At 43.5% G+C, this 12,904-nt stretch overlaps 1 protein-coding gene across 2 annotated transcripts; it reads right to left on the reverse strand.

The window, feature by feature from the left end:
* Positions 1–941: 941 nt before the first annotated feature.
* On the reverse strand, positions 942–12,639 carry LOC128827597 (zinc finger and BTB domain-containing protein 8A-like). Of its 2 annotated transcripts, XR_008443006.1 has the most exons (5): positions 12,439–12,639; positions 10,437–11,403; positions 7,249–7,418; positions 6,490–6,583; positions 5,099–5,176 (listed from the first exon to the last, which is right to left on the reverse strand). XR_008443006.1 is itself a non-coding variant. In XM_054011514.1 (4 exons), exons 2-4 carry the CDS (start codon positions 11,371–11,373, stop codon positions 4,844–4,846), a joined length of 1,440 nt encoding a protein of 479 aa, XP_053867489.1. In that variant the 5' UTR covers positions 11,374–11,403; positions 12,439–12,638; the 3' UTR covers positions 942–4,843. The 2 variants fall into 2 exon arrangements, 1 of the variants encoding a protein (XP_053867489.1); XM_054011514.1 differs by lacking the exon at positions 6,490–6,583 and having other exon boundaries at positions 942–5,176; positions 12,439–12,638.
* Positions 12,640–12,904: the final 265 nt, after the last annotated feature.

A 12,904-nucleotide genomic window follows, 5' to 3' on the forward strand; every position in this document is an offset into this window, starting at 1 on the left:
GCCACAAGGAACAATCTTAGGAACCAGAAGGGAATGTCCATGCTCCGGAACTCATACTCCCGGTGAAAGGCGAGTAGCCAGAAAGACCAGGCCCTCAGACTGTTGGAAGGCACCTTGGGTAGGGGGGGGAAGTACTGTCAGGGAGACTGTCCCTGCTGAAACTGGCTCCTACCACCACACAGCCGATCCTAACAGACTACCTAATTGATGGAGGGGTAGAGCTAATTACTATTTAACCCAGCAACAGCCAGAGCCTGCTGACTGCTCAGCGCATTCCCTAACTGCAGCTGCGCTTGGTCCTGTTTCCTGTGCCTGCTCTTTTCTATCCTTGACAAGTCTGGGTCCGCTTCCTGACCAAGTCTCCGGCTCACCCATTGGCTCTGCCCTTGCCCCTTTCCCCCTACATGTCCCGTGGCCCTGAGTCTTGACTCCAACTTGGCTCCATTCTAACCTCTAGGCCTGGCTACCCCCATAGCTCTGACCATTAGGCACGACCGCCCACGTCCCAGTCATGTCCTTGACAGGAAAGGAAGCTAATTCAACAATTATGAGCAGCCTTCTCAAGGAGTTTAGAGGTGCAGGAAGTCAGCTGACTTATCTGTGGTCTGGCAGAGTACCAAGAAGAGAGTATTACAATCAAATTTTTTTTTTTTGCCAGACAGCTTACTTTTTGTATTGTACGGTCCTATGAAGCCAGCAGGATATCCGCCCCATTTCCATTAAAATTCCCTCAGCCCAGGGCTATGTTTTTTTTTCCCCCCTGGACATAAAGAGAGGGGGCTTCTGGAGAAGAGTTGTATGACATTCCTACTTAACATGCAAAGAAAGTGATTAGAAGCAAAAGGTTTTCATGAGAGGAGATGTTTAAAAAAATTAGGACCATTTACATTTAGAAAAGGAACAGGGGGAACATGATAAAGTATGTAAAATGATGAATGATAAAGAATGTCAGGCACTTCTGTATACCCTGTTTTGCAGTACAAAAATATGAACAATAAATCAAATTAAAAAGGCAAGTATAAAACTGATACTTTAAAATACAAAACATGTTTACCTGTTGAAATCACTGCCTCAAGATAGTCTCATAGCTTAATAAAATTTTCAAAATGGATTAAAAATGACTAATAAAAACCATCTGGTTACATTAGCTAGGATAAATGTATAAAACTGTAGAAACCATTGTGCATCAGGACATAGCCAGCCACTAACTGCCTAGTCTTGGGAAGAAATTTCCCTCATGTGAGAGCAGGTTGTTCCATAACTGTCCATTACAGGGGTTTTGTACCTTCTTCTGAAGCATCTGCTATTGACAACTCTTGGAGATAGATAAATCTCCTCCTAATCAAATATCCTGACTCCGACCAGCATTTCTATGCTCTAAAAAGAAAAACCCCACATACCCCATAGACTAGTGGCTTTCAAACTTTTTTCTGGCGACCCAGTTGAAGAAAATTGTTGATGCCCATGACCCAACAGAGCTGGGGATGAGGGGCTCAGGGTTGGGGCAGGGGTGCGGGAGGGGGTCAGGGCTCTGGGGTGGGGCGGCTCAGGGCGGGGATTGGGGCATGTGGTTACCTCAGGCGGCTCCTGGTCAGCGACGGCGCTAAGGCAGGCTTCCTGCCTATCCTGGTACTGCGGACTGCACTGCGCCTCAGAAGCGGCCAGCAGCAGGTCAGGGTCCTAGGCAGAGGCGCGCAAGCAGCTCCACGTGGCTCTCGCCTGCAGGCACCACCCCTCCCCCCCAGCTCCCATTGGCCAGGCCGGTGCTCAGGGCAGAGCCACGTGGCCCCCCTGCCTATAAGCTGGACCTGCTTCTGGGGCGCAGTGTCAAAACGGGTAGGGACTTTTAACGGCCAGGTCGGCGGTGCTGAATAGAGCCACTGCGACCCCGTACTGGGTTGCGACCTGCAGTTTGAAAACCATTGCAATAGGCTACACAATAGATGTCGTTATCCTCAGCAGATGTAGCCCAGATTATATGCGTGATCCTAAAGCCCTCTTCCCCCTCACCTGCTGTGATCGCTCAATAGTCTGGCACAGTGGAATTTATTACTACCTGGAATTTATTGTGGCGGACTACTGATTGAATAGGCATTTTCCCTCTTACCTGTAAATCAGGTTTCTGTTAGCAAATTACTAAATGAACTGCACTCTGAAGCTATTCAGTCTCTCTATACACATTCCTTTGTTAGGTCTGAAAGTTAGTTCAGGTTGGTCATAGAATGTTTTACGAAGTTTTAATTGTAGTGTATTATGAGTTCTGGCAGAAATGGAAGAACTCTGCTTGGATTTCTTGCCTCTGCCAGCCACTACAGGAGTTTTGTCAAGGTGAAAAACTTCGAGTTTTCTGTGCAGTTTCAGAGCAAACCCATTGTGCAAATTTCTGCGTGAAAAGGAACATAAAATTTGACAGGTGATAGCAGGGGGAAATCTGGAATAATTAAAATCTGCTATTGGAGCCCCTAAGCAATCTCCTTTCACTTCCCTGTTTTATCAGAGCCCACCTCTGGTCATCCCATTCTGCCATACGAAAAAGAATGGACAAGACTTTCTCTGCAGACAGTTAACACTGTTTTTGAGGCAGACAAAGGTAAAAGAGGGTATATTCCTCTCTCTAGAAGATGAACATGCTACTTCTGGACTGCTCTCAGCTTCTGCCAGTGTAGAAATTTAGGACCCAGACTATGATCTCCAACAAGGCATTGCCCAGGTTTTCATTTAACATTCCTGATAGCCATCAACATCCCAAAAAGAAAATGCTGCTCTCTCAGGTAATGCAGATATTAAATTAAGATTATGCATCTTTACATAAGTGGATTTCAAGTAGTGCTTTTTAAAGATATAAATAGGTAGAGAGGTTACAATCGTACACTTTTGTAATGTTGCTGTAGTTAATCCAGATGTCAGGCAAGCATGCTTATTGACATAGTGCAAAGAGATAAAACCTGCAATTTACTATCAGAGAAAAATTCAGACCAGGCAGATTTATGGAAAACAGAAATTTAAGGCATAATCCTGCATCCATTGAAATAAAGGATAACACCAGTAATTTCCATGAGGGCAGGATGAAGCTTTTAATAATTATGTCCAATTATCTTTAAATTATCCAACTCCAAATTATTTCTGTCCAAGAGGAGATTGTAGAAAAGCACACTAGTAGCATGCATGTGTTTGTTTCATGTTTGCAGTGCTGGTTAACTCACTTTATCAGAGAGTAAAAGTGGCTTATTTTGTCTCAGCAGCATTCTCTGGTTGGCACTAATGACCTCTTGTATTCTAATTGTAGACAAAGTAACCAATTGTATATATGGTTTTCAGTGTATACTGTTCACTGAGATAGCTTAGAAAAAGAAGATTACAAGGTTCTCCTGGTGACAATGACTTTGGGAACAGTAAGTATGTGGGGACCCTTTTACCTTAAACTCACCAGTTCAAATTGAGTACAGACCACTATGGACCAAAATATTCAGTGGCTTAGATTAAAATTAGTTGGTATTAGTTCAGTTTCTAATTACCAGGTGTACAGGTTAGTTAGCGGGGACACCATTGTTGATAATGTAATGAGTGGACAAGGAAGGAACTAGCATGAAGGCTAAAACAACCCTTTTCACCCCCTGAAGGTGTTTCCTTTACAGTAGTTTTGAGAAGCCTGAACGGTCATTGATTGTGCTGTACCTGTTCTAATTAACAAATCTGAGTCATGGTGAGTGAGGTAATATCTTTTTATTGGACAAATTTCTGTTGGTGAGAGCGACAAGTTTTTGAACAACACAGGGCTCTTCTTCAGGTCAGAGCTCTACGTGGCTTGAAAGATTGTCTCTCTCACCAACATAAGTTGGTCCAATAAAAGATATTACTTCACCCACCTTGTCTCTCACATATCCTGGGACTGACACAGCTACAACTACACTACATACAATTCTCAGTCATGTCAGTTTGGCACTTTTGAGAAGTACAAAAATTCATTATTTAAAAAAATTGCTTTCCTTCGGTAATTAACAAAAGACTGAGTGGATTTTGATGGGAAGAATGAGTATTCCCGATTTTCAGAGTGAATAAGACATTTAGCGGTATCAATGATTGATTTCTCTCAGACATCACTTGATCTGTGATGCATTGACTAGAAGTTATATCCATTTGTTTATTTTCTGGGAAAATTTTCCTGAATGAATGGTCTGCTGCTGTTTTTTTTTTTTTTCTTAGAAGAAGTTTTACAAAAAAGTGCTTTTCCAGATATGTGCTATCACATCTAAAACATTTTATATACAATATTTCTGAAAACTTTTCCTGGCTTCTCTAAACTTGATATCAAGAAATTATTAAATTCCATGGACGGGCACCCTCATTTCTGGATTTTAAAGAAGATTTTGTTTATGTTCTATACTGGGCTACCTTTTATATTTAGCTGTCACCAGGTGATACTGGATATAAACTCCACTCTCCCCCACCCCCCGCCACCTATAAAAGTTTTAAAATAGGGTAATTTACAGTGAAATGTGAAATTTTAAAGTGTTTTTACCCCCCCACACACAATGGAAAAAGGTTTGAGAGGGGAACCACTGTCTGCTATAAAGTTATCGTAGTAGTTCAGTCTCATTGTTCATTCATTATTCCATCTCAGGATGGATTCTTTCTAATGAAGCAAAATATTGATACTTTGAGTAACAAAATTCAAAATGGACTCAATGGCATGTCCATAAATGCATGCAAGTTTAGACAAGTTCATAAGAAGCCAATATAGTAGATCTTTGTATATTAACAACAGGCTGGTTGGGGGCTAATGGTCGAGACACTGTAAGTCAATGTAAGAGGGGAGATTTACTAATTCTCAGTTCACTCACAACTACCTAATATTTGGCTTGACTTCCTGTTCTTCTGCTTCATCTTCACTATCATCAACCTGTTGGATGACCAAGTCAGTAGACCCATCCTCCACAATCTCCACATCAGATCTGTTGTCTTCATTGTAGTGCCACCTGGAATCCTTATCCCCTTCTTGTGGAAATTCAAGCTGTGGTTCAGCCTCCAAGTCAATGCGGATGCTGTCTATGCCAGCTTCAGCCAGACACTCATTACAGAGTCTGTAACGTCTTGTCCCCTCTTGGACCACTTGCCCTGTTAGCTCAGTCACGTGGCGCTTACACTTTCTGCAGATTGGCTTACAGGCCTGATGAATCTGTGAAAATTGAAATGGATAAAAGCTGATATTTTCCTCCAAAAGAGTAGGAAAGCCAAACAATTTTTTGTTTTGTGAAGAGGCAGTCAGATATCATTTGACAACTTTGTGCTTCACAGGTTTATAAAGAAAAATTAATTTAGGCTGATTTAAACAAACCTACTGCGCAGCCCAAAAGATTTCACAAGGGAGCTGAAAACCCTATGTTGTGATCTCAACAGTACAGAGCACTTGCCTTTTTTGAAAAGTTCGGTCTCAGTTTAAAGTTTATAATTCTGTCCTCAAGGACAGGCCTGGTTGGGAAATTAAACTTTTAATGTTAAAAATCCAGGCAGCATAGCAAAATTCTAACTACCCCAGTGAACTGAGTTCTGGCTTCATTATTTCATAACTGGGAATTAAAAAAAAAAAAAATCTGCAACAAAAAATTGTGATTTGTTAATGAAGTAGTATGACAGAACTGTGCTCATTCAACAATTTGTTATTTCAAATACAAAATTTACCAAATAAAAATAAGAGGGAGAGCATACAGGCTTGTCTGTATACCAGAGTTTTCGGTAACAGATCACCTAATTTCATCTTTCTGTAATTGGCCTACAGACTATATATTACTGACACACAATTTTCAACCTCTCAGGGTCCAAAAACATGAACCTAATATGTGACACAAAGTAATTATTCATTCATTAAGATGGATGTAGGATTAATTCCTTAAATGTAAATAGCAAGTTTAATTATTATTTTTCTGATACAACTTTTTGACAATATAAATGAGAAGATAGCAAATGCGTGTGGAAAACAGTTAGCTTTGGGCCTGAATTGAGGTAAGTGGACAGTTAATGAAATCCTCTGGTTTGAGTGGTAGTCTTTTTTTGGGGGGAGAGGGGGGCAGGGAAAGGAGTAGAAAGAAGGTCACTGTCTAGTCCTCAGTGCCACCTTTATGATTTGCTAATACTCACTGTACATATATGCATATAAGCATGGATAACCATGTTAAAAAAAAGAGTCTAATACACAGCTATTTCAGTCTTAAATAAACTGTGATGTATGTACATTAAAATGTACACCATATACTGTAGTAAGGCTTTTTAATCTATGGTAAAGGCCTACAGGACAATTGTGAAAAGGAAACAAGTACATGATTTTAATTTTCATTATGAAACCATTAAAATGATAGCGCAGAATAGCTTAAAATATCAAAAGGATTATAATGCTTTCACAGCATGGTATATCCCTCTCTAAAGAGCGTGCTCTTCTGGGATAACTTTTAAGCTATTCCCCTCACTGTGTGTCTTCACTCCTACTTTTCCCACCTGTTACCACATGCAGCTCCTCCTCTCAGCCAGTGGCGCAGCTGCAGTTGCTCTAGGTCCTCCATCCACCCTGCCAGATCCTTCTTCTACTTCTCTGTTGACATACATCCCTTTTCAAATATTACAGCTTATCTCCCCAGTACCACCAGTTTTACTTTAATCCTGAACTTATTTTTAAAAAACAATTAAATAGGTATTAAAGGAACAAAACCAAAATTTAAAAGAGCTACACTTGTGTGCAAGACTACCTACTATGGTACTAATACCTAAACTGAAAATACAGAATTTTTCTTTACTTTATGTATAGTCAAATTGGTTATTCGGTTTGTTTCCTCATTTATATGAGTCTTTCACAGAGCAATAGGGAAGAGGGAGAAGTGATTAAGACAAAGAAATTGATGGGGCAAGAGTAGTGCCAAAAACTACTTTCAACTCCTTTTGAGCAACATTCACCCACCTCCAAAGGGCTCACACAAGGCCTATGACTATTCTGAGGTCGTGAATTGTACATAGCCCTTTTGCAGGTCCTCTAAACAAGGATGAAATTCATCCCTTTTCAAGAGGATTAAATTTCAAGTCGACATGTTTTTAAACCACTAGAGTGCCGTTTTATATTAACCTTGCTTTAAGAAAACTGGCATAATCATGCCAAGCAGATTGAGTAACTTAAAAATATTCAGCCATACTACATTATATTCCAAGACATACACTTGTACACACATTAAATGAAACCATGCAGTCTGTGTCTAAAATACATACTGTTCGAAAATGGCTACTTAGGTGGTCTAGCCTGCTAAATCTTTTTCCACATGCCTCACATGGATAAGGTCGTTCTCCTGTATGGCAACGAAGGTGGCGCTTTAGGTCTGCTTTTCGCTTCACCACATGAGTGCAGAATGGGCACTTGAATCTCATCCTGGGCAGATCATCTGTTACAAAACAATCCTATTAAATATCTGAAAAAGTCATAACAGGTCCAATAATGTGACAAATTCTAAAAGATACTTTTTCTAATTTATAAATTATGTTGACTATGAAAATCGGTAGAACTGCATGTTGTTTTCATTCTGAAAGAGTGAATTAACATCACAAATCTTTCAAAGTCAACCCTTCAGTTCCACAGGATGTCATTGTTTTTTCATGTTAAATATATAGCAGTGGAATAAAAGAAAAGGACTTGACAATTGGCTATACTAAAATGGATAAGAATAAAAATAAAGGATATTGACCTAACTTGCAGGATGAAACTAGGGAGTCACTGAAGTTTATTTTGCAGGGTTAGTGTTTAGAAGCCAGCCTGGACAAACACTTTGATTATAGTAACAACAGTTTGATAAGATAGCTATTTCAGCCATTCAAAATTACTACCTTTGTAACGTTAATGTCTGAAAGATTAGCGTTTCTACTAGTTATACCGTACAGCTCCACTGCCAGCAGATCGAGGCAGAAGAATTGAGGCGTAAATATACAAAGTTGTTTCATGCCTCAAAAATAAAATAAGTTGAAATGCCAAAGCAGTAACTAACAAGAAATGTCAGGGAGTTAACCTAAAAATTGGGGGCGGGGGAGATTAACAATGGCAAACTACATAGCACTTTCATAATGGTTTTCACCAGTAAATAAACATTATTATCCCCCATTACAGATAAACCGCTTTAGGCCGCAATCCTTTAAAAAGATTTTTTTTTTTATACTGAATTAACTGTAAGCATGTGGATAGTCCTATTGACTTCAGTATTTACAGGATTGGGACCTAAATGTTTTGCCCAAGATCATACAGCAGGTCAGCAGGACATCTGGAAATAGAACACAGGTATCTTTTCTCCTATTGCTATGCCCTTCCACCACATTATAAATGTTGTCATCACCATGACCTTCCTCTCTTCCTTCACAGGCTATTTAAAAAAAAAAAAAAAGCATGATGGGGCAGGGGGAGTGTTCCTTGACTGGTGATGTGCAATTAACAGTAAAATAGTTTTGAGGAACAAGATTCCCTACTATTGGCATAGATCTTGCTGGGCATGAGTAAACTTGCATATAGCTTGATTTGAGTGCAAGGTTAAACTGTAAACAAGGGTGTGACAAGCTATGTGCTGGAGATGGTGTTTTTGGCTAGTTGCGATAAGTGGGAACATGCTGAACTGATAAGCTTGAAATGTAAATCAGGTGAGGACATAAGTGATTGGTCTTTACACAATCTGCAGTATGATTGGTCCTTACTCGATCTGTACACTGTGTAAACCAATTAGATTCAAGAAGCATAAATGTTAATAGCTAGGAAACTGTGTACTGTGTGATATGACGTAGAATCGCGGTATAATCCTGTACCTAAAACCCCTGCATCTGGGCCTGGCTAGTGTGGGCATAGAGCTGTTACATCCTAATAAAGTAACTTGAGTGACCAGCTAGAGTCAAACTGAGTTTTTGGATCCCGGAAAACTGGATGAAGTTTTCTTCTAGAATTGGATGAGTTTTTCTGGATAAGTCAAGTGGAAGAGGTCTCAGAAGGAATCCCAACACCTACTTCTGCTCTGTTACATGAATCTTAGGAACAAAGCAGCCAGTGCCTTCCCAGAATGTGAAGCAGGATAAAATAAACTGCATTCTGATGCCCTTCACTTCCACATGAATCTTTGGTTGGTAAATCTTAAGTGATCATATATCTGATCTCTAGTGTTTGGTTGTCTGCTACTTAAAACTTGAATTTTGTAAAGATAATATATTATCTGGAAGACTTTACCTGTATTGCCCAATAGTTGGCAGAACATTATAATTATTGCGCATTACTAATTGTGACCAAAGGAAGAGGTGATAAAGCAAAAACCTCACAAGAGAGTCCAATTATTAGAGTATAATTTCAAAAGATATTTTGGGAACATGGACGCAGGAGAAGTTTTAATCAACAGAATTAAATTTTTAAAAATTAATAAAATAATCACAGAAAGTTTGAGACCTGAAAAGGCTGGACTGATTTAGCTGCCACTCTCTGCCAAAATTTTAATACTTCTATAAGAACTTAAGACTTTGATCCTACATACCTTTCTTAGGGAAAAAAAACCACCCACTTTGGTTCCAGCTCGAACTAGTAGTCTCTGTGATATTCTCTCCACTAAAAAGAGAACTTTGGCTAAAATCAACTACTGAGAGTGCGCTTTCACAAACAGCTCATAGTTCAGGAGTTGGAACTATGTATACACCTTACAGTGCTCTACATTAACTGTAAAACCTCAGGAAAGAGAGACCTGGGTATCATTGTGGACTGCTCAGCAATGCTGCATACTGAACAGAAGTCAATATTAAAGCAACAAGTATTAGAATGTAAAAGGAATGGATTGAAAACTAATGTAAAAAGATCATACTGTCAGGTGGTACACCCTCACTGGGAAATATTGTGTTCAGTTCTGGTCACCATATCTCAAAAAAGATTAGCAAAAATAAAGGGAATATGAAAGTCAACGGCGCTACAGATTTACCCTAGCTGAGAACCTATCCCAAGGTCCCTAATAGTTTGCTGCATACCTTTGATGCATGACTTGTTTCTGTGTCTACCTAAGGGCACATGGGTTAATGCAACACAATTATAGTGGGAAAGGAAAAGAAGTGAGAGCTCTGATTCTGTGAAACTCACCCCATTTTGGAATCCTTCCAAAGCTTGAGAAACCAATTCAAAAGTTAGTGACTGAAAGTAGAAAGATACTGTACATAGCCATAACAGAGTTGTACCACAGAGGGAATATTACTTTCCAATCTTGCATTTCTAGGCAATGCAGCTGAATGTATTCCCTCCCCCCTGCCTTTTGGGTGCAATCATACATATTTCCCCATTGATGGAGCTGGTGATATAATAGATTGTTATATAAATTTTCCATTGTAACTTTCATACAGTAAAGATTCAACAACATTTTTGAAAGAAACTGAGGAGAGAGGTACAAATGACCAACTCTTACCTTCAGCCCAGCTCCCCATTACACCTAAAATTGAGGGCATGTTGCCATATTGCTCATCTGCTTTTGAGGACTTTGACTTGCTAGAAGAATGGGGTGATTCATGCTCTTGCTGTGACACACCCAAGCTCCTTGGCATCACATCGGACCCCTGACCATATTGGTACCCAGCATGGGCAGAGTCAATTTCTGTGTCAATTTGGACTTCCTCCTCAGATTGAGAAATGTGGCTAGTGGGGTCTGAGGATCGGTCTTCAAGCTTGCTTGATTTATAATGGGGAATATCAGAGGATTGTTGCAATCCTAAGTGTCTAGTTTTTTTAATGGAATCCTGCCTTTGGTCATGTTTGGCCAACTGCTGCGCATTTCTTTGAGAAGTTGGATAGTAGCTGAAATTGCTCCAAGCATTGCCACTCATCACACAAGTCCCTTGATCAGGATTTAAGTGAGAATGAGGGGGACTGTTCTCTGTTCTCCAATCAGCACCATACACGCATGAGCGTTCCACACCATTGGAATTTACATCTTTGTCTGACAGGCTGAAATATCTATCCTTCTCCTTCTCACTGATGTCCAGTGATGACTTAATGAAGGTCTTACAAACACTAATAACATCAGTCATCTGAAGATAACTAGCCGCTGACATGACCTCAATGACATTCTGGCCAGTGAGACAGAGTTTGCCAGAATACACAAAATCCAGAATAACGGTGAATGTGTCAGGAGAAAAGGCCTGGAAGGTAGCTGTGGTTGGCTGACAGGTCTCCTTTGAGCTCTGGGAAAGGAGCATTTTGAAATAACCACTACTGGCAAACAGCACATTTCTGTGTGCTTTGAAAACCTTCCCCTCAACCAGAATACAGCAGTCACAGAATAAGTCTTGCTTGCGCTGCTCATTCAGTTGCTGCAGGAGATGGAATTGATGGGAAGAAATCTCCATTCCAAAAACAGGGGAACAGGAAGCGTTGCTCTACAATAAAGAAGAAGGACACTCTTGACAGGCTACGTGTAAACCGGAGTTGCTGAACCCAATTCTAAAAGCAGCGGGTTTTTGGGGGTGTGTTTGAAAGCGAAGGAGACAGTATGATGCCCCCAGACCATTCGTTCTTTGCCCCAGGGAACAGCCCACCTCAGCCCAGCGAGGAGAGGCGCGCAACCGACACAGCCCCGCTCACCGCCTCTGGACGGAGGGGACCGGAGCGGCAGCGAGAAGCCGCCGGCCCCAGGACATTGGCGGAGGGCGCTGTCACTCACCCGCGCGGCCCGTCCGCATTGGTCCTTCACCCATCGGGAGTCAGGGACGCCCGACGGCGCGAGACGCGCCCGCCCAGCGAGCAGGGGCAGCAGCGCCTAGCGACTAGAGCCCGCAGTCGCCTCGGCCGCGGCGGGCGGGCGGTGCCGGGGCCCTAGTGGCTGCGGCGCCAGTGCCCGGCAGGAGCCTGTAGTCCCCACCGCGCCGTGGGGCCCCAGCCCGGCAGGAGCCTGCGGGCTGCCCGGGCGGCTGGAGCTCCCGCACCCGCTCGCTCCGGGGCAGCTCTCCGCAGGCTCACGCCTCTCCCTTTGTGCGGCTCCCCCACCAGCCCGCCCGCCCGCCCGCCCGGCCGGCGTTGCCCGCGCCGCCCCTGCCCAGATGGCGTCCCAGCCGCCGGCGTGTGACCCCTTCTCCCCGTCCGCCGCCTCTCGCCCCGCGCCCGCCGCCGCGCTCCCGCTTCCCACCAGCCCTTTGTTGCCCCCCCCCCCCCCCCGCCTCGCAGCCGCGCCTGGGGCTGCAAATGGCGCCCGCTTGGGTCTCTCTGCAAACGCGGCTGGCTCGGGGCTAAAGCTCGGCCCCGGAGGGCGCCCGGGCCCGGGAGCGTCCACACAAGGGCCCCGGCCCCCTTCGGGTCCGAGAGCCAGCGGGAGCCGCTCGCTGCCCCTTGCATTCGGCTCGCCCTGGGGCCGCTTCAGCCCCCCAAACCCCAGCGCCCAGTCCGGCCTGCCGGCGTGTTGCGGAGCCGCCACTTACCGGCTGGGTTCCGCGGGCTGCGGCGGCTGAGCCGGGGAGAGCGGGAGGTGGGTGCGGGATCCCCCAACCCCCGGGCTGGGGCTCTTGGTCGCCTTAATGCAATTTGCGGGTCCCGCCGCCCCAAACCCTGGAAGCCCGAACGTGAGAGAAACAAAAGGTATTTGCTGACGTGGGCGTTGGACAGAGACGCCCGAGGGCTGGGGACACAATTAAAGGGGCAACGCACCGATTGCAGGCACAACCCAGCAGCTTCCGCTGCTCGAGCTTCCCTTCCAGTGTGGCGCTTTCCTCTTCTCACACCCGCAGTCCCACATGCTCCCCAGGAGGGAACGTGATGTCCTAGAGGCTTCCTTCTCACACCTTTGTGTAGGATAGGGGGGTTGATGCCCAAGATGCATCTGCCACACACCCACATGTTCCCCTGAGGGAATGTGATGCCCCTGTCCTGCCTCACACCCACTTTCCC

Source organism: Malaclemys terrapin, chromosome 22 (genome assembly GCF_027887155.1).
Source record: "Malaclemys terrapin pileata isolate rMalTer1 chromosome 22, rMalTer1.hap1, whole genome shotgun sequence".
NCBI classification, from domain to species: Eukaryota; Metazoa; Chordata; order Testudines; family Emydidae; genus Malaclemys; species Malaclemys terrapin.

What these genes read in the sequence shown, in the direction of transcription:
- LOC128827597 (XM_054011514.1), bottom strand. Translation starts at nt 11,373, where the DNA reads ATGGAGATTTCTTCCCATCAATTCCATCTCCTGCAGCAACTGAATGAG. An exon ending in AATGGGGAGCTGGGCTGAAG is followed by an intron (nt 7,419 to 10,436) that starts GTAAGAGTTGGT and finishes GTTTTGTAACAG; the next exon opens with ATGATCTGCCCAGGATGAGA. An exon ending in TAAGTAGCCATTTTCGAACA is followed by an intron (nt 5,177 to 7,248) that starts GTATGTATTTTA and finishes CAATTTTCACAG; the next exon opens with ATTCATCAGGCCTGTAAGCC.